We start from the raw sequence: 18,101 nt of genomic DNA on the forward strand, positions 1-18,101 counted from the left end.
AGGCGGGGTGGATGAGGGTTTGGGAGGGGTTTTGGCCGATTGGGGATTTGGGGGCGACGAGGAGCAGCCTCGTTCACAGGATGACAGTGTCGCGCAGGGACAAGTACGCTGCCCCTGCCTGCTTCTCTCTCTCAGATTTCAACGGCGCTGCAACTGCAACGCGTGTGTGTCGCCGGGGCTTGGGAGCGTGGTGTGTTTTTATTTATTTGAATAAAAAGAAATTAAGAAAAAAATACGAGTGCATGCGCAAATTTGTGACGCAGCACTGCATCACAAACATACGAGAAGACGAGTATTAAAAATACGCCTGAAAACAATGTGACTTTTGAATATTGATTATATACACTTACCACAGCCTACAAACAACGATATTTTTTTATTAAAAAGTCTGGTATAACCTGCTTCAGATACAAACTATCAGTCAGCATATAAAATCATTTTTTTTTACCGATCAGCATATTTATACGGACTGAAGGCTGAACGTCAATAAAGAAATGCTGACTGACATTCTTGTACCGACAGATAATGTGTTACAACTTCATCAGCACAACAACCCAACTCTAAGCATTCATATGAACCCAGAAACTTATATGGTTAGTGTCAACTAATCATATGATCTTTTAAACATCCATAGAAGTTAGCATTGCACAGAAGAATTGACTAACATAGCTCACAATATCTATTGAAGGCAATAGGATTTGTCCTTGAGATTAAATAAGTATCTGCATACGAATCAATGAGTTTGGCTTGTCAGAGCCTCACACAGGTCATATGTTTGTCTTGCACATCAACCACTAGCCTATACCTTATGGTGGCCTTTTATAGGGGCGAAAACGACTCAAATTCTGTTAGCTTCACCACGATCCGAAACCAGATCAGGATAAGCACTGCACCAGTTAACATCGAATATACAGCCCCACAAGTTCAGAGGTTGCAAAGGCACAGATTGTTCCAAAACACTAATTATGAGCTAGGATACACTCTCAAATTTAAACTACTTCTATGCACCCATAGTCACACAGCACATTCTGCTCATAGTTTCTTCGTGTCTTGTGGTAGATGTTTTCAGGATGCCTGCCATGCAATTCTGTTCTAGAATTTCAGGTCACCACGCCATCGCCCTATCCACTGGAGCTTCAAGATTAGGGACAAAATTGTAATTCTGAAAAACAACTAACAGCCAAATAATTGCTATGTGATGGCAATGAGCCAATGACATATAAAGGAAAGAAAATTAAAATCAATGGCAATGAAGAAAAGCTATAATTTCCAATAGCATATAAGGGACACGTATAGATTTGGACAGGTATAGGATGAAACGGGATGCAGATGCAGCTAACACACGGGTGGGCCGACCGTGAGATTAACCTCCAGCACGCACTGTTATATATTTAAAAAAAAAAAAACCTCCAGCACGCAAGGGTGGCCCTTCTTCACTTACCTAGGGGATACCAACCAACATATTAGTATTTGACTTGAGAAAAACTTAGCCATATGCAACTAACCTTAAATGTTGTTGCTGCAGTAAAAAAAACTAAAATACATTCAGGAGGGATGGTGGTCCCTTGCCAATCAATACATTCTCCCGCAAAGCAAAGCCTGTTACAAGAACAGTAACCAACCCTGACAAGAAGCAAGACATTGTTTAGATTGTTCTTAGTTGGACAATGCATTGATTATCATAGCAAAAATATTCAGGGGTATCACATCATACTATCATATATGAACAAAGTACTAGGCAGTAGATCTGAACAAGACAATGCTGGAAGGAATCCATCCCATATCCACTATCTCACTAGGAGGATAGCAGATGGAAAAGACAGAAACTTATAGCACTCCAGTCCTGCCAATAGGAAATGTTTGAACACAGCAGCAAGCTTATGGGAAGACACAAGTTGATCCAAAAATACCATGCAGTACTGTAGAGCGTAATCCTTACAACTTTACATACAGGATAAGGCATGTTAACATCCAAAATAAGATAAGCCCCACAACTTTAGAGGCTACAAACACAGAATGTCAAAAACACTAATTATGAGTTAGAATATATACATACACTCTTAAAGTCAAATTAATTCTATGTGACCCAGAGTCATGGAGCACATCCTGGTCTTCATCATAAATCCCCTCCAGCATCCTTAATATCAACAGTGAACTTGTGCTCCTGGTCACAACCTAAGTAAGAGTCTGACATCAAGTAAATCGTGTAGTCCATTGTCCCTGCTTCTGCAGGAGCAGAGAACTCAAGTTTCATTCTTGCCCTCTTCTGAAGTGCCACTCTTTTGATTGCCAGCAACTGGTTAGTGGAGCTGTCACCAATCACTAGCCACCAGCCTTCTTCCTTGGGCTTGGGGAACCTCGGCGCGTGAACTGGCCCAACCTCACATGGCAGGTCTGCCATGTCACGCTCCAGCGTTACCTGCACGGCTACATTGTCGCCAGCACTTGTGTCATCACCCTCACGGACCTCATAGACCATATCAACATTGGGGAACCGCTTGAAGAACTCAATGATGTCCTTCAGCTGAGAGTTTGATAGCTGCAAGAGATCCCGCATCTCATCGATACCCATCTCAGCAAGATCAAAGATACTCTCGATGGGCTTCACTTCATTTTCCTGGCACCTCTGAGCCAAGTCCTTTGTGAAGTGAGGAACTTGAAGCAGCACAGAATCACGATCCCACATGCCCTGTGTCACCATTTGACTCAACTCCATTGCACTAAGAGCAAGACTAAGCCAACCATTGCTGGAGATAACATCAACCATTGCCTGGAGCAACCTATGGGTAGAAATGAGAATCTTCCGCTGATCAGCTGCCAGGTTCCCAACCACTGTGTGCCTTGAAAAATGGGCTTGCAGCAGCACGTTGGCCTTCACATGTGGATCGCCGTACTTGGGCTTCTCAATAGAGAACCTCTGGTGGTGAACAAGCTTCTCAATGAATTCTTCCTCACCAGCATGACCTGCAAGCTCTGCATATTCCGACGCAGATGCTAGAATCTCTAGGAGTCCTTTCATCTTAGTCTTCTGGGTCAGCATAGAACCGAAATGTTTAATAGTTGTGTAGCTAATATAGTAGTATGAAGCAATGAGGCCAAGGTTGAGGGGCTTCAGGTACTTGTCCTCTATAGCCACACTTTTACTGGATTCCAGATCATTCAGGACAGTCTCAACTAACTCAGAAAGATGATCTGAAAGATGCCTGTGACTTACACCCTGAAGATTATAGTAGTTAGGATTCTTTGTCAGCCGACGATACATGAAAGTCCAAGTAAGGTAATCCACAGCGTCTTGCTTATTCTCTACAACACCAGCCACGACCTCAGCACTCATATGATCATGCAAGAAATGGTGAAGATTGCTCTCAACAAGGAAGGCCTCAGAAAGGAACCTTTTGTAATACTCTTTGCGAGGTGCATGACACAATATGACACATTTCCCTGAGTTATCTTGAAGTGTGGCATGACCCATCATTTGAAGCAGATCTGCAATTGGATAATCTTTGCGAGCGTTCTCACAGCCATCACAATATCGGGTCCCCATGATAACCACCAAATGAACCGGCAATAGTCTTCTCCAACACATTGTGCTGCTCACAACACAAACTTGGATCCTCCCACCAAGGAGCAGATTTGTTACAAGTTCCTGATCAAGTTCACTTAGACCCTGGTGCAAGTAGCCTACACCACATTTAAGTGTATTCTTAAGCATCTCTTCTTCAACACCTCTGGTGAAAGCATCCATCTCATCTTCTGACCCAAGGAGAAATGGTGCACCACCACCCTCAACACTAGAGTATGCACATAAGTCCAATGCAGTCAACCTTGCATGCTTACTTGTTGGTACATACACCAGGGCAGGTTTACCATTCTTTGTATGCTGTTTGATGGCAGTGTAGGCAGGCTTTGTCATTGCTTGCATCCTTGCCTCAAAGTTTGCTATATCCACACTCTGAATGTGAACTTCCAATGGCATAGGTCTCAATGCTGGAGGGAAGTTGAAGAGGCCATGAGAGGTGGCACCAATCCATTCACCGAGATCTTTAGCATTACCAAGTGACGCTGAAAGTGCTACGATCCGTATGTTACTAGCAATATGACTTGAAATACGCCTCATCCTAGATACAATGACTTCCAAAACATGTCCCTTATCAGAACCAAGTAGATGAAGTTCATCAACTATGAATAAGCTGACCTGTTGGATGTGCTTTTGCTGTTTCCACCGACGAGACAGTGCATCCCACTTTTCAGGAGTACTGATTATGATCTCCCCTTTATCCAGAAGCTTCAAATCAGCTGTAGTTTCACCAGTGAGCTCAACTACCTTGGCAAATTCTGCAAATTTGTGCCCCCAGTCCCTGTATCTTTCTTTTGCAAGAGCTTCAATGGGAGCTATATAGACGACCCGCATGTTGCTCTCACCAGACACTGCCCTCTGGTGGTTCCTTAGTATAGCAAACTCTGCACATGTTGTCTTCCCACAGCCCGTTGGTGCAGCAACCAACACGCTGTCATCGCTGTTATACAACACAGTGAATACTTGAGTCTGGATGGGATTGAAATGCTTGAAAGCACTATAGAGGCCCTCATATTGTGCATTTCTCAATGCATTAACAGGTAGAGGCTGCAGATCGAGCAATTGAGTTGGTGGAGCATATTTTTCTGGTAGAATTAAGTGACTAAAGCAGGCAGGGAGAATTGTCTTAGAACCAAGCCACTTGTCAGACACAATATGTACAAAATACTTAGGGGGTAGTGGCTCATATATCGGCACTGTGAAGTTCAACGTATGATCTTCATCGACATATTGTTTCTTAAGCAAGAAATATTCATGGTGAAGAATGGACTCACCATTGTTGTCCTCAACAATAACCCAAAAGGGCTCGACATATCCATGCACCTTATCATCCCACTGGAAATCAGGTGTAACGGTCAGCTCAAAACTCAAAACCGTAGGAGTAATCGGTTGGACATGGGCTGACAGGTTCAATTTTGGTAACTGGTGGATGCACTTGTGCAGCAGTCGCCCCATCTTGGGATAGCAGATCAGCTCACCAAGTTCCTGCGATGACAGATCATAGCACCTCTCCCAGGCCAACTCCTTTTTCTCCAGTTTCATCAGGACCTCCGTTGGAATTCCAGGAAACTGCCACAGGGGAGTTTGGACACTCCACATTTGTTTATCAACAGCCTTGCAAAGATTCAGCGCCTTCTCCGCTAGTTGAGCCCATCCCCTCTTCAGAACAATCTCAAACAATGCTCGTAAGAGATGGCCAGCACTCTGCATTGTGGAAGGGGAAAAAACATAACTATGTGTTTCAACATAAGCAAGAAATTTAAGTTTGAAAAGTGTATTAAGTAAGGTGAAAGCATGCAAACAAATTATTGACAGAACAAGAAAAAAAGGTGCTATAAGGTGAAAGCATGCAAACAAATTATAAGGGTAATTGACAGATTAAAAAAAAAAGTGCTACCTGTATAATGTATACCATATCAGAGCTAAGAGAAAGGCCTTCCGGTTTCAACCTAGAAATATATGCTTGCAGCAGAACATTGATCTTTGCACTAGGATCCTCCAAGCTCTCTTTTACAGGAATCGGCACACGATCCAAAAGCTTTCCCAGTTCCATTTTCTCATCTAGCCTGGCACCAACATGCTCAAACTCTTCACTCAGAGAAAACAGTCGGCACAGCTCAATATCCCCCATTGTAGGCTTCAAGCACTCGTTGTATTTTGAAATAGTTCTATGGCTGATATAGTGATAACTGGCAATCCTTCCCAGGTCAGTAACTTGGAAGTATCCAGTTTTCCTGTCATACTTTATCAAATTGTTCTTATCCAGTAGATTTGCAGCAGAATGTATCTGCAGCAGAACAAAAAAAAATACAGAAGATCAAGAACAGAACAGGCAGAGATAATACGATGTAAGATCAACCATATTTATGCAATATCAAGGTGCATTAAAATTAACAATGAGTATGGTACTAAATGCAAGCCCAAAACTTCTTTGTATCTCATTGCAGTATCAAGAAGCACATATGATGCTTCAACAACACAGGATTCATATCAACAACCTACATCTTTTCAAAAAAATAGGTCAGCTTATTCATAGTTGATGAACTTCATCTACTTGGGTCTGATAAGGGACATGTTTTGGAAGTCATTGTATCTAGGATGCGGCGTATTTCAAGTCATATTGCTAGTAACATACGGACTGTAGCACTTTCGGCATCACTGGATCGTAGCCCCGTTTGCTGGAGCTACTGCTGTGGCTGTATCGGCTGCTGCTACAGTACCCGCCTGCAGCAGCAGCCAACAGCAGCAGGGTGCCGAACAGCGAACAGACTCACTATGATTTGAGATGATCACAGTATTATTTCCTTTAATCCATGTTTGCTTAACTATAGATAGTGTACTTTCTGAAGCAAAATTATTGTACAATAAATTGCATGGTTGTGTCTGTATCAAAACAAAATTATATGCAATCAACATGCCTACGAAAAGAAAGTTGTCATTTCTTTATATGCTTATCATTACCCACATCACATCATAGTGCAACCACTACACATGCAGCAACAAATTTATGCTGCAGAGGAACAATACTACAGTGTTATCCTACACTACAATGCCAAAGGATCTAATTGCCCAAGTAGAGCACCAGTTAGATTCAAAACTTTGTTGCCAACACAGTGAACCTATCTTAGTACTATGCTTTACTGCAGAGACTATTGACCAATGCAGGCTAATGCAATTATTAACTAGTAGTAGACTGCAACGAAACATAAGTGCTTAACACCGGTGGACTCCTCTGGCGTTGCGCCGGCGTACTCTTCGGCGACTGGAGGAAGCGCTCTGCCGTGGTTTCGGTGCTGCAGGAGGTGCCTGGCGGAGCTTCAAGATCCAGTGTGGCGGAGATTCGAGTTCCTGTGTAGCAGCCGATGCGAGCGTGCGGGTGGTGGGTGAAGGTACGCCGCTGGAACGGAAGCACAGTACCTGCTCGACGAATTGCGTCCAAGGGCTTGTCGAAACTCAGGTACGCTGCTTTGTCTCAAAGGCCTTCCTGGTGAAAATACAGTGATTTCAGAGTGGTTTCAGTGGTTTGTTTACTGGTGAACTTGTGAAACTGGTGTTTTTGTGAAGAATTACGTGTAGAACTCTAGAGTATTAGAATCCTCCTGCCGCCTGCTTTCACACGGATTAGGAGCTAAGTCTACTGTATCCTGTAAAGCAATGGTTGAGCAAGTAGAACCAAAGAGTGGATCAAATTTGTCAAGCTGTTTGCAAAGGCGTCATTCAGGGCCTTTCCTTGCCACGGCCTCAGAGCTGCTAGGGGGCAATGGAGAATCGTGGAGGGGGTCGAGATTTTGGGCACTGAATGACGATAGTGATGAAGAGTGTGATGTAATTAGTTCAGCACAGAAGGGTGGGGATACCAGGGAAGAATCTTATCATTCTGATCAAGAATTCATAAGAGATGCAACCTGGACCGGATTCTCGGTGGATGATGTGCTTAGAGCTGAGACTCTATTAACAGAGAATTTTTATTCTCCAAAATTTTCGTCTGTAGACAGGGGAGCTGGACAGGCTAGTCATCCCCGTCCACTAGCGTCAAGAATTACAGAGGCTGTGGCAGACTTGCGCATACAGAGGAACATGAAACCATGGAGGGGGCCACGGCCTAAGCCACGGTACTCACCTAATCGGCAGCTGGGGGATCTTTTGGTCAAGGATCTAAGAGTAGCCTACATGCATGAAACACCAAAATCGTTGAGAGATTTGTGCTCCGTAGGGAATAGACATACTAATCGCGTTTCTCAGGAAGGGGAGAGCGAGGGGACAAGATTGGTCTTTGTGCGAGGCTGGTCATTGGGCCATCCACGGGCACGCGGGCTGGGAGTTACTCTGCCCAACAAGTCTGTTAAAGTGGGCTCGCACCCAGAGTTTAGGCCAACGCAGGGTTTAAGTGCCCTGTTTATGGCTGGGGGAGTGCCGAGGCGTCTGGCGGCGAGAAGAGAGGTTGTAAACGATACATCTCAGGGTCGGAGGATTGATCCGCCTTTCATCCAAAAACTCTCTTTTGCGGAAGCACTAGTCTCAGGACCCAAGGGCGAAAGAAAGGCCGAGATGAAGAATATGGCAGGCAACCATGGTGGACGCGATAGGGAGGGAAGAGGCGGCGCTGGCACCTACGGCCCTTATCATCGCGATCGAGGAGGGGTTGGCGCGGGTCGAAGCTGGGGTGGAAGAGAGAGTTGGGCACGGAGAGGTGGTGTCTCTCGTGATGCTTATAGGGGAGCTCAGGTGGGTAGGTTTGGAAGCTTTGGTAGAGGTCGTGGGGGGCAATTCCCCCCACCAGTTGGAGCTGGGAAGGGTGAATGGGTGTGGAGAGAGGATCGGCGACATTCACAGGCGCAGGGCATGGGCAATGGTGGAGGTGAGTCCTCTGAAGCCGTTGACATGGTATTGGGGTCTGACAACGACCCTGATATGATAGCTGAAGATGGTGGAAGCAGGGAAGGAGGTGAGGTTGTCAAAACAGGAGGAAGATGTTCTAAGTGTTCAAAGAGGGGGCACCTGGCCGTAGCATGCACGTCGGAGGTGTATTGTGTAATATGTGACTCTCATGATCACATGAACCACAAGTGCCCTGTCCTAAAAGCACCGAGACCTGTGGCCCATGCAGCGGGATATGCAGTAATGGGGTTGGGATTCTACCATATCCCTCACCCACCGCTGCCCAGGCTGAAAAAGGAGTCTAAGATGGCTCAAGTTTCGGTGGTAGGTGGTTCTCTGTCTGAAGAACAACTGATTCTGCAGCTCAAAAGGGTAGTGCCGGTTAAGTGGAGTTGGGAACTAAAGAAGCAGGGAGACGGAAAATTTATTACCCAATTCCCTTCTAAGGCTGAGTTGCAGCGGTCAATTGCATATGGTGGTGCGGATGTTAAGGGAGAGGGGGTGCATGATGGCATTAGACTACAATTTGAAGAGTGGCACGAGAAGGATGAAGGTTTCTTACTATCAAAGGTTTGGGTGAGAGTGAGGTGCATCAGAGAGCCACTCCGCGAGTTTCTCATCTTGTGGGCTGTGGGGTCTCTGTTAGGCTCAACACAAACCGTTGACATGGAGACTACCAGGAAGAACGAATTTGGTCGTATCTTGATTGCTGTTCTTGATCCCAAGCTTATCCCAAGGAGGCTGGACGTAGTAATCGGTGACCATTACTTTGATTTGGAGTTTGAAGTCGAGAAAAGAGGCTTTGATGAGAATGGAGAGGAGGTTGACGTTGACTGGGATGGAGGAGAAGATGAGGGGGAAGGCAAGGAAATAGATCCGAATAGTGAGAGCGGATTGGGTGCTGACCAATCAATTGTGAAGGATAACAGGCAGTCCAAAAGGGATGATGGAGGTGCTGGCAGGAAAGAGGAAGGAAATAATTCTCATTCTCAAAATGGTGCTCCCACCAACAATAGTCACGTTCTCAGTAAGGCAGAGTTCCAGGATTTCCTTAAATGGAAAGCAGACCAAGTGCTCGATGTGGCTGTTGATAAGGCTTTGGATGACCTGGCAACAAAAGTGGCAATGGAGACTGAGGAGCCCTTGGAGGGGGCCTCAAAATCTCTTGCTTTGGACGCTGTTGTTTCTGCTGGGAATGAAGTTGGGGTAGCTGAGATGGAACTGGAGAAGAACATAGATGTCGTTCCAACGGAGGATGTGGAAGAGGGTTCTAAAAAAATTGCAGCGGTGGTGGAACCAGGGAGTAGCGTGATGGGGGCTCCGAATGGACCTGCTACTGCGGCATTCATGGAGGCGACGCTGATTCCAGAAGCTGTGCACTCCCCTATCAGGGCGAGTCCACGGCTTGCTGGGGTGACGGCTGAGCACACCCTAGTGCGGGCAGAACGGTTGGTGCAATCCAAGAACCTGGAATGCAGCCGAGGTAACAATCAGAATGACCACTCTTGTTTATTACCCTTGTCAAATGCTGTAGATAACCTACATGCTTTAGGCTTAGTGGTGGATATTAATAACAAGGCTTCCTTTGAGATGAATGTTCAGGATTTAGTAGAAGATGTTTGTGTTAGTAATAGTCCTCACTCTGTTTGGGGAACTGGGGAGATAGAATTTTCGGATGGCGAGACAGTAGGTTCAGAGAATTTTGAGAGGAAAGCGTTAGAGTCTCTATGTGGGGATCTTATGGAAGAAATTTTTGATGACGACAGCTATCACTTAAGTAGCGATCTTAAAACGGTCCAAAGGAAGCCAGGCGCTAAGACGTCTAGGAAAAGGGCTTCGAGAAAGTTGAAGATTAGGATTAATAAGATTAGTGCGAAATGAGGGGAATTTTTTGGAATAGCAGAGGTCTTCGTGACTTGGCTAAAACAAAATTTTTGAGTAGTGTTTCAAGAGAGCAGGGACTAGATTTCATTGCGCTCTTAGAAATTGGTAAAAGAGATTTCACACAGGCAAAGCTCGATAGATATAGCGGGGGAAAGAATTTTGTTTGGCACTGGACTGAACCACATGGAAGGTCAGGGGGTATGTTGCTAGGAGTCAATATGGATGTGTGTGATGTTGGAAGTATAGAGGAGGGAGATTTCTTTATCAAGTTCCATCTCAGAAATAGGGATGATGATTTTCATTGGTGTTTAGTGGCGGTCTATGGAGCTGCACAGCCAGAGTTTAAGGAAAAATTCCTAACTGAGCTGGTACAGGCCTGCAGGAAAGTATCTCTCCCCCTTCTGGTCGGTGGAGACTTTAATATAATTAGGAATCCAAGCGAGAAAAACAATGATAACTTTGATGACCGATGGCCCTTCTTATTTAATGCCATTATAGATGGCTTAAATTTAAGAGAAATCGAGATGTCAGGAAGAAAATTCACTTGGGCCAACAACAGACAGGTACCAACTTATGAAAAGTTAGATAGGGTGCTGGCCAGTACGGAATGGGAGCAGAAGTTCCCCCTTGTCACTGTTAACGCTCTGAATAGGGAGATCTCAGATCATACCCCCCTGATCCTTAATACCGGTGATAGGGTGCATAGGGACAGGCAACCTGAGTTCAATTTTGAACTGAGTTGGTTCTTACAGAAGGACTTCTTCAGAACAGTACAAAGAATATGGAAAAGTGTAGAGTATGGATCTACCCCAATGAAGAAATGGCAGAATAAGATTAGAAGATTAAGGCAATTTTTGAGAGGGTGGGCAAAGAACGTTAATGGAAGCTTCAAAAGAGAAAAGGAGGAATTGTTTCGGCTTGCCGAAGAGTTAGATAAGAAGGCAGAAACCCAGATTTTGAGTCAACACGAGCTTGATATGAAGCAAAGTGTTAAAGTAAGGATCACGCAATTGCTAAGAGAAGAGGAAATCAAATGGTTCCAGAGGGCAAAGTCCAAGGATCTACTAAAGGGAGATAATAATACTAAGTATTTTCACATGGTGGCCAATGGAAAGAGAAGGAAAACAAGAATTTTTCAGTTAGAACAAGAAGGAGGAGTGGTCGAAGGACAGGAAAACTTAAAGGTTTTCATAACAAATTATTATAAAGATTTGTTTGGGTCATCACAGAGAAGTACCTTCTCTCTTGATGAATCACAAACAAGTGATATTCCGCAGGTTAATGAAGAGGAGAATAAGATACTAACTGAAGCTTTTACAGAAAAAGAGGTTAGAGATGCTATTTTCCAAATGAAACACAATAAGGCACCAGGCCCTGATGGCTTTCCGGCAGAGTTTTATCAAGTGTTTTGGGCTCTAATTAAAGATGACCTAATGGCCATGTTTCAAGAGTTCCATGCTGGTAACTTGCCTCTCTTCAACCTTAACTTTGGAACAATTACCCTGATTCCAAAACAAAAGGAAGTAAAAAAGATACAGCAGTATAGGCCGATATGCATGCTGAATGTAAGCTTTAAGATCTTTACTAAGGTCTTGGCTAACAGGCTTACTGTGTTGGCCGACAAAGTAGTGAGAAAGTCGCAAACCGCATTTATGCCAGGAAGAAACATTTTGGAAGGGGTGGTGATTCTGCATGAAACAATACATGAACTGCACAAAAAAAAGAAGAATGGAGTGATATTGAAATTGGATTTCGAAAAAGCCTATGATAAAGTAAATTGGCCTTTTGTGCAGCAAACGCTTAGGATGAAAGGCTTCTCGCCTGTTTGGTGTAAGTGGATTGAAAAGGCTGTAAGTCAAGGGAATGTGGGGATCAAAGTGAATGATGAGATTGGTCAGAACTTCCAAACCAGAAAAGGACTGAGGCAAGGGGATCCACTCTCACCTATCCTTTTTAATTTGGTGGCGGACATGCTGGCCATTCTTGTTTCGAGAGCAAAGAACGACAGGCAGTTTGGAGGCCTAGTACCTAACCTCATTGATGATGGGTTGTCTATTCTGCAATATGCAGATGATACTATTTTGTTCATGGACGATGATTTAGTGGGGGCTAGAAATCTAAAGTTAGTGCTAGTAGCTTTTGAGAAGTTGTCGGGCTTGAAAATCAATTTTCATAAGAGCGAGTTGTTTTGTTTCGGAGGAGCTAAGGACAGAAGCATGGAATATGTGGAGCTGTTCGGCTGCGTAGAGGGGAGCTTCCCCTTCAGATACTTAGGAATCCCAATGCACTTCCGGAAGCTTTCGAACAAGCACTGGAGTTCAATCGAAGAGCGATTCCAGAAAAAACTTAGTAGCTGGAAAGGGAAGCTGCTATCTTCTGGGGGCAGATTAGTGCTAATAAATTCAGTCCTGTCTAGTCTACCTATGTTCATGATGTCCTTTTTTGCAATTCCTAAAGGGGTGCAAAAAAGACTGGATTATTATCGATCCAGATTTTTCTGGCAGTGTGACGAACATAAGAAGAAGTATAGGTTAGCAAAGTGGAATATACTTTGTAAACCAAGGTGCATGGGGGGATTGGGGATCTTAGACTTAGAAACCCAGAACAAATGCTTACTTAGTAAGTGGTTGTTCAAGCTCTTCAATGAGGATGGTCTTTGGCAAGATGTGCTGAAAAGGAAGTATGTCAAAGACAAATGCTTATCTCAAATCAAAAAGCGTCCAGGAGATTCCCATTTCTGGTCTGGACTGATGGAGGTGAAAGAATTGTTACTTCAGCATGGTCGATTCATAGTAAATAATGGTTGTCAGACTAGGTTCTGGGAGGATGTGTGGACTGAACAACAACCGTTAATGCAGAAATTTCCAGACCTGTATAGAATCGTGAGGAAGAAAGGGGTTTCAGTTGCTAGTGTACTTAGTTCTACCCCGCTGAATGTTTCCTTCAGACGGGGTTTAGTGGGGGAAAGACTGAAGGATTGGCTCAATTTAGTGGCTCTAGTGCTACAGGTATGCCTGAACAATGACAAAGACAAATTCATTTGGCAAAATAAAAAGAATGGAGTTTTCTCAACGCAGTCAATGTATAGAGAAATAATGAAAAGAGAGAAGATATCTGGGAACGAAGTATTCTGGAAAGCGAAGTTGCCTTTGAAAATTAAAATTTTTCTTTGGTACTTGAAAAGAGGGGTAATTTTAACAAAAGACAACTTATTAAAAAGAAGATGGAAGGGTGATTCTAAGTGTAATCTGTGTGGTCTGGATGAAAGTATCCAACACCTCTTCTTTGAATGCCGGGTGGCTAGATTTGTTTGGAACGCATTATTTATAACTTTTAGTATTAAACCACCAAAGTGTACATCCCACATGTTTGGATCTTGGATAAGGGGTTTTGCACCAAGGCTAAGAAATCAAATGCTAGTGGGGATAGCAGCTTTTTGTTGGGTTTTATGGCTAAATAGAAATGATGCGGTTTTCCAAAATTTGGTTGCTAATTCTTATTTGCAGGTGATTTTCAGGGGGAGTTTCTGGATCAGGCATTGGTCTCTGCTGTCTAAAGAGGAAGAGAGAAGAAATTTGAATTATGGCTGCAGATATCTGGAAGGAGCAGCACTACAACTCTTTAGTTCCTGGAAACATTATAAGAGAATAGGAGTGTAGAATCCTTCTTTTGTTGTGGTCTGTGCCTCGGGCAGTACCTGTTTGATTTTCTTCCTGTGTAAGGCAACAGATATCTGTTGTGTTTGCCCGGTTCGAGTGTCTTCATGTGTAAGGTTTAGATTTGTGGTCAGTTTGCTCGCTTTAGCTGAGCTCTGGACTTTGTCATGGCTAGGTTGCCCTCATGTGTTAGGGCCCAAGTTTTTATCTAGTTTGCCGCTTAGCGGATTCTGGGTTATGTCCCAACTTTTGTAATGTTTAAGCTGTAAGCATTCACTCGTGAATGTGCAGGCTGGAATAGATATTCCTTTATCTAAAAAAAACAAATATCTTGCACATGCAGTTGTGAGAGCCTATGGGCTAGATGACCTTTAGAAATAGATTAAACGAAGAAGATACATTAGCAATTGGTGCATCTTCACATAAGCAAGGACTAAAGCAATAACTGAGAAATAAAACAGTAAGGATGAGACATATACAATTTACTTACCAAATCGGCTCTCCTTTCCTCAAGTGTTTTATCCCTCTCCAAGATATCTGCTGGCAAACCATATAATGTCGGATCGCGAAGCATCCGAATATAGAGGTAAGTATAGCCAAGCCACGAGCATGCTTCCCGAGCATTCTGAATAGTCCCCAGAACAATCTCAGCATTCAATTGATCAGCCAATTTGGATATGAACTGACTCTCAATAGGTAGCTGCTGATTCATAAGAGACAGGTAGAACAGCAATTCACTGTGGCTAGTCAAGATTATTCCCTCTCCATTTGTATCATACTGAGGCCTTCCTGCACGACCAAGCATCTGTAGAACATCCAGAGGGCATAGTTCTGTCCAAGCACCTTTTTCCGGGCTGTAAATCTGTGTGCCCTTTATGATAACAGTATGTGCAGGCAAATTGACACCCCATGCAAGGGTAGTAGTGGACACAAGTACTTGAATGTGCTTGTCAGCAAAAAGTTCCTCAACAAGTTCACGGTCGACCCTTGCCATCCCTGAATGATGAATAGCAAACCCATACGGCAGGAGGTCTTTAAGATCATTGTTATCGACAAGATCTGCATGAGTGCCAAGTATCTCTTGGCTTGCACTCTCATTCTTCAAAAAGCAGCTGACTGTATTGTTTGCTAAAGCTAGATCTCTGATGGCTTTGGCAGTTTTTGCAGTGTCCTTCCTCGAGTGTACAAATATAAGCACTTGATGCTTACCAGCAGAAGCCATAACCTTCTCATAACAAATCTCATTCATCAACCATATCCTCTGTAGTGGCTTCCTCACAGTTATCCCAATGTACTGCTGAGCAAGAGGGCAGGGTCGGTAACAGTTATCAAAATAGAAAAGGTTTACTTTGTGAACACGCAAGAATAGTGCAACATCGTCATGGTTTGGTAGAGTCGCAGATAGCCCAACGAGACGAATATGCACCTTGGTCGTCTCAATTTGCCTGACTGTCCTAGCAACAATGCTTTCCAAAACAGGTCCTCTGTTATCATGCAGCAGATGGATCTCATCAATGATTAACAGCTTCACCAGTTGGGTATAGGTTCTGTCCCCTGATTTCCTAGTCACAATATCCCATTTTTCAGGTGTCGTGACAATAACCTGTGTTTCGTCAATCTGTTGCTTGGTCAAGTTTTGGTCTCCACTGAGCTCCTTAACAGTAACGTTGTAATATGCCAAACGCTTCGACAAGTTTCCAACAAGTTCAGCAACCAATGCTTTCATTGGGGCCACATAGACAATTTTGTACTTGGTATTTTCAAACTCTCCGTCCTTCATATGCAGACCGATCTGCTGAAGGATCGTAAGTACAGCGACATTTGTTTTGCCAGCACCAGTCGGGGCGCAGATAAGAATATTGTCTGGTTTGAAAAGAGCAGTATCATAGACCCTGCTCTGAATTCTGTTCAGCTGTGTCATCCCATCGAAAGCTGGTTTTGCCCACTCTGGCATATCAGATATCTTCACAATCTTCTCCCCTGTTTCATAGGGTTTAGCCTTCGGTGCTGGCACATGAACCTCCTCATATCCCTTGTGAGAGATTCTAAATGATCCGGTGGGAAGTTCACATTTCTTGATGGACATGAAGAGACCACCCTGGTGAAAAGAGAGGCTGTCAAGATCAAGCAGCCGCTTCTGTCCTTTGAACCATTCACTCTCCATATCCCCCTCGGCTGCCCTGCGATTGCTCACACCATCATTGTTGAGGAGCCTCTTGGCCTCATCCCTGATGCTTTTCTCCACATTCTCCTGCCTCTCCTTCGCAGATGCTCTGGTTGCATGTAGCTGCTCCAATATTGGAGCCAAGCTTGGGTCATTTATCATCTCTTCCTCTATATTCTTCCTCTGTTCCTGATCTTCGGCCCTGGCTAAGCGTGTGCACCAAACAACCTTGAGCCGGTTGCGCAGCAGCAACTTAATGAGATCAAACTTCTCATAGTCCAAGAGCATGACAAGGTGATTCTCGACATCTCTGTCATCGCCCTTAGCTATAATCTTCAAGATATTCTCCGCAAGCTTCTGGCTCTGCTGCACATCAATGTCCCCATCCCCATATGCTTGGAATATCTTCCTCTGAAGCCAATAAGCATCGATGTCCTGAACATTAACAGCCAGCCCCTGGTTGGCGTTCTGCATGTCATTATCATCTAGTGCACTGTCCATTTGCATACCTTCAAGACCGTTCAACTCAGTGGTGTCGTCTTCATTGTCGTCATCCAACTCATCCTGCACCTGATGGCCACAAACAAACGGTGGTAAGCAAATAAAAATCTGGGCCAAGTGAGGCAGGATGGCAAGACAGATAAACAGATTAGTCAAAGGTATTATTCATATGAGTGTAGTATTACTATGTACCTGATCAGAACCACTCTCATCGTCTTCATTTTCTTCCCACCCGACAGCAAAACTGACATTATCATCCAGGGTGGTGTCCATTGCATCAGCAAAAGGCGCACCGGCACCAGCATTGCTGGCCGCCACATCATGAAAGTCCGTGATAAGCTTACCTATGGAGACAAGCTGGTCAAAGAGCCGGTTGGAGGTGGTGCCGAGGAGCTGCTCGATGGCCTTCTTCTTGTCAGGGTTCTTAACCTTGTCATTCTTGAGGGTGGCGAGCACCTCCTCCGCGGCCCCCGCGAGCACGTCGAGCGGCTGGCCGCCGAGTTTCTGCTGGATGAGGCTGAGCAGGGCATCGTAGACGGCGCTCGTCTCCTTGGTCTGAGGCATGTAGACGGCGTCGTCGGTGAGGGATAGGACGCTGATCCCCCGGTCGGAGGCGGCGCGTCGCCTGCGCTTGGCGTCGCGGCGGGGGAGGCCGGTGTTGGCCGCGTCGCGCTTGGCTTTCCTGGTGCGCGACCTGGAGAGCTTCTCCTCGAGCTCGGGCGGCGGCTTGTTCTGGACGGCGCGGTCGCCGAAGGACTTGGGGTCGATCCTGTTCCACTGCGTCTGGGGCTCGCCGCTGGGCTCGTGGTGGGTGTCGCGGGGGCGGGAGTCGGTGGTGAGGACGAGGCTGGCGTTGGCGCGGTACTCGTACTGCTTGAAGCGCGCGTGCGCCTCTGCGCCGCCGCCACCGCCTAGGTTGGCCATGTGAGCTGCAGCGGCAAGCCGGCAACGACAGGTTAGGTTACCCAATCGGGGAAAAAAACTAATCAGAGGCAACCTAGGGATCGAAGCGGAGGAGCAGTAGGGGGGAGAGAGAGCAGAGAAGTGTACCTTTGGGAGCGCGGCGAGGGGAGGAATCGTCGTCCTCACGCTCTCCCGACGGAGGAGGATCGTCGCGTCGGCCTCCCATCGCGGCGTCGGGAAGGTACGTGGAGGGTTTAGGGGTTTGCTTGTTTTTTTAATCTATTTATTAATCTCGATTTTGCCTTGATTTTGGGCCTTGTTTAGTTCCAAAATACTTTGCAAAATGGACACTGTAGCTTTTTCGTTTGTATTTGACAAATATTGTCCAATCATGGACTAACTAGGGTCAAAAGATTTGTCTCGTCAATTCCGACCAAACTGTGCAATTAGTTTTCATTTTTATCTATATTTAGTACTTCATGTATGTGTCTAAAGATTCGATGTGATGGGAAATCTGAAAAATTTTGCAAAAGTTTTT

General features: G+C 44.9%; 1 protein-coding gene across 1 annotated transcript; it reads right to left on the bottom strand.

The window, feature by feature from the left end:
* Positions 1,896 to 17,914, bottom strand: LOC8080211 (DExH-box ATP-dependent RNA helicase DExH12). Its single transcript, XM_002466118.2, has 5 exons — positions 17,711 to 17,914; positions 16,853 to 17,589; positions 14,486 to 16,729; positions 5,475 to 5,864; positions 1,896 to 5,281 (listed from the first exon to the last, which is right to left on the bottom strand). Exons 1-5 carry the CDS (start codon positions 17,787 to 17,789, stop codon positions 2,117 to 2,119), a joined length of 6,615 nt encoding a protein of 2,204 aa, XP_002466163.2. The 5' UTR covers positions 17,790 to 17,914; the 3' UTR covers positions 1,896 to 2,116.

This window comes from Sorghum bicolor, chromosome 1 (genome assembly GCF_000003195.3).
Source record: "Sorghum bicolor cultivar BTx623 chromosome 1, Sorghum_bicolor_NCBIv3, whole genome shotgun sequence".
NCBI classification, from domain to species: Eukaryota; Viridiplantae; Streptophyta; class Magnoliopsida; order Poales; family Poaceae; genus Sorghum; species Sorghum bicolor.